The sequence below is a fragment of the Opisthorchis viverrini genome (assembly GCF_000715545.1).
Source record: "Opisthorchis viverrini unplaced genomic scaffold opera_v5_413, whole genome shotgun sequence".
NCBI classification, from domain to species: Eukaryota; Metazoa; Platyhelminthes; class Trematoda; order Opisthorchiida; family Opisthorchiidae; genus Opisthorchis; species Opisthorchis viverrini.
The window spans coordinates 265,473-267,997 of NW_008752074.1; the positions used below are offsets into that span (position 1 = coordinate 265,473).

The following is a 2,525-nucleotide window of genomic DNA, read 5'->3' on the forward strand; positions in this document are numbered from 1 at the left end:
AACGACACATAGGAACGTTTGCCGTAGGCGTTGTCAAAGGCCTCGTTTATCAGCTTGACTTTATGCTTGGAGTAACTCTTCAATCATGGGTGCAGAAGTAGGGTGTTGTCAGGTGTAGCCCTACAGAATCCCCCAATTCATTTCAAGGAGTGGAACGCACCCTGATCAACCGATATAAGATTGAATCGACTGCCATAAGGTTGCTGCACGTTCTGCGGGAATCGAAATTGCGCCACTACCAAGAGTGCTTTGTAGGAACATGTCAAAACGAAATAATTTGCAAGTGATTTTGAGAAAAAGAGCTAAAAGTCGGTCAGTTGTACAGACACTTCAGAAAACGCCCTGTAATTTCCAACCAAGGATAGAGGAGCTCGTGAAATGTGTTACCCAAAATTAAACAACATATTTGTTCTTTACTATGACTAAGAACTCCGTGGCTCTGAATAACCCGACTCATCTAAAAGCTTTATCTACAATCCCAGGTATGTACTCACTAAGATAAGTAAATCGATTGCATTCACATACACCATGTTGACGCTGGCTAAAAGATATGATCTTTGGGAACGGAGCTTTAGAAATCAAACAGCACTGCATCTACTTAGTGAGGCTCAATTATCAAATTAGACTACCCCTGTGCATGCAACAAATTATTCTTTTGAATGAGCATTTGTGCCTGCTTGTGGCGCACAAATGATCGACACCTTTGTGAAGATTCCTGTAACGTTATGCGCAATAATTGTTTTTGGTCAGCAGATACAAAATTGTCGACATTCTTCCAGTAGGCTGTGCTGCTGATCATCCCATGCGTTTCAGACGTACAAGGCGTCTAACCTAAGCGCTGACAGCTTATTGGAGAAGGATATAGCTGTTTCTTGGCAACGTTCATGTAATGCATGGCGAACGTCGTTCAAGACGGTCGTTAATGGGTGAAGGATCTGCCGCTCTAACGAAATCATGCCCAACCACAATCAACTCTAACCTTCAAGCTCTGGAACATTGGAGAGTAAATGTCATCAAAAATGCTTTGACTTATTAGTGTAATTTCCACGAGGCTATATCATTATCCGTAAACAGAGACGCATTCACGAAGAGAGCAGCTTACTGGGCCGGATAAACGTAGGCTATTTCATACAATAATTGTTTTTGGTCAGCAGATACAAAATTGTCGACATTCTTCCAGTAGGCTGTGTTGCCGATCATCCCATGCGTTTCAAACGGTCTTCTCCAAATGGGGGGGGGCGCAATTTGAACGAAATTTGAGTAAGGCAATATTCGGGAGGTGCACTTTCTCTTTTGGGAAAGTGCAAATAGAAAAACACAGCGAAAAATTGGAGGTTAGGTGCATTCCACTGACCAATTTTCCCTTAAATTTACGTTGTTCACAACGATACAACGATCACCTAGATTTTCACCACTTCCACAGAAAGATGCCAAACTAGTTAGGTGAAGCCAGTGAATAAGGGAGCCAGAAGCATAGATGGAAAAGCAGGAGTGCAATACAATCTAGCCAGACGTGGGTGGCACAGTAGTCTCGTTGTCGCCATCGCTGAAATTAGTTCATCAGTAGTACATATCGTTGCTTAACTTTCATGCACTCTCGGAGAAGAAAGTTAGTAAGCAGTGCGAATAAAATAAACGGGTGCGGACTCAATTCGAAGGAGACCAGTATACACAAGTGTTTCTCGATTTTTCAGCGTAGACTGACTTCATCTTCAGGATGAAATCTCAATTGACAATTACATCTGTATGGACAGTGCTGGCAGCTTGAACGGACGTTTTTTAAACGGAACAGGCATCCTCATCGACCACTTACATTACAAAAATATTGAAATAAATTGCCTTTTTCTTCTATAACAATTTGGAGGCGGTATGAGATGTGAGAACAGCATGTTTAACTTCGAGCGTCACTCGTGCACACTCCTCTTAAATTCTTGCTCTTAGCTTCACCAAATTCATCGATTTACTTTCGTGATCAACGCGAGCCTTGATTGTTCTCCAAAATCAATGATCCAGAGGTGTGAGGTCGGGTTACCTTGCGCGCCAAAAGTTTGGAACTCCACCAGCAATGACTCCCCCATCGGTAAATTGCTCTCAGAGGTAAGTTCTCACTTGGTTTGAGTAGTGGGGTGTAGTGTCATCATGAAAGACGGTCGATGACTTCTCGTGCTGCTTGAGTTGCGGGATAACGTGCGTCTGCATCATATAGCGGTAACTTTCGCCGGAAGTTGTAGCATCAAAGAAAAAGGGACGTAGAAGAAACTTTGAGGGGAATCCCATCCGCACACAAGAATGGGGGGAATGGAGATTATGGGTAAGGTACTCATGAGCAGGTTCATGGGACCATGTCACGCAATTGTGCTTGTTGATTATGCCATCCACAGGAAAATTTGCTCTATCGCTCCATAAAATGTTGGGAACGATTTCTTCATTGTCCAGGAGCCAGTTAGCGAACGAGACATGTTGCCCCTTGTCTTCGTTTGTGATGTTTTGTAATGAAGTGAAATGATACGCGTAGAGATGAAGGT

At 43.0% G+C, this 2,525-nt stretch overlaps 1 protein-coding gene across 1 annotated transcript in view; it reads right to left on the minus strand.

The window, feature by feature from the left end:
- Positions 1 to 2,091: 2,091 nt before the first annotated feature.
- T265_15270 (hypothetical protein) overlaps positions 2,092 to 2,525 on the minus strand; it is a gene marked incomplete at both ends in the record, with an annotated part of 27,311 nt that continues 26,877 nt past the window's right edge. The window contains one exon of the mRNA XM_009177354.1: positions 2,092 to 2,466. Within this exon, the coding sequence (XP_009175618.1) occupies positions 2,092 to 2,466 (375 nt within the window). The remainder of the gene's footprint in view (positions 2,467 to 2,525) is intronic.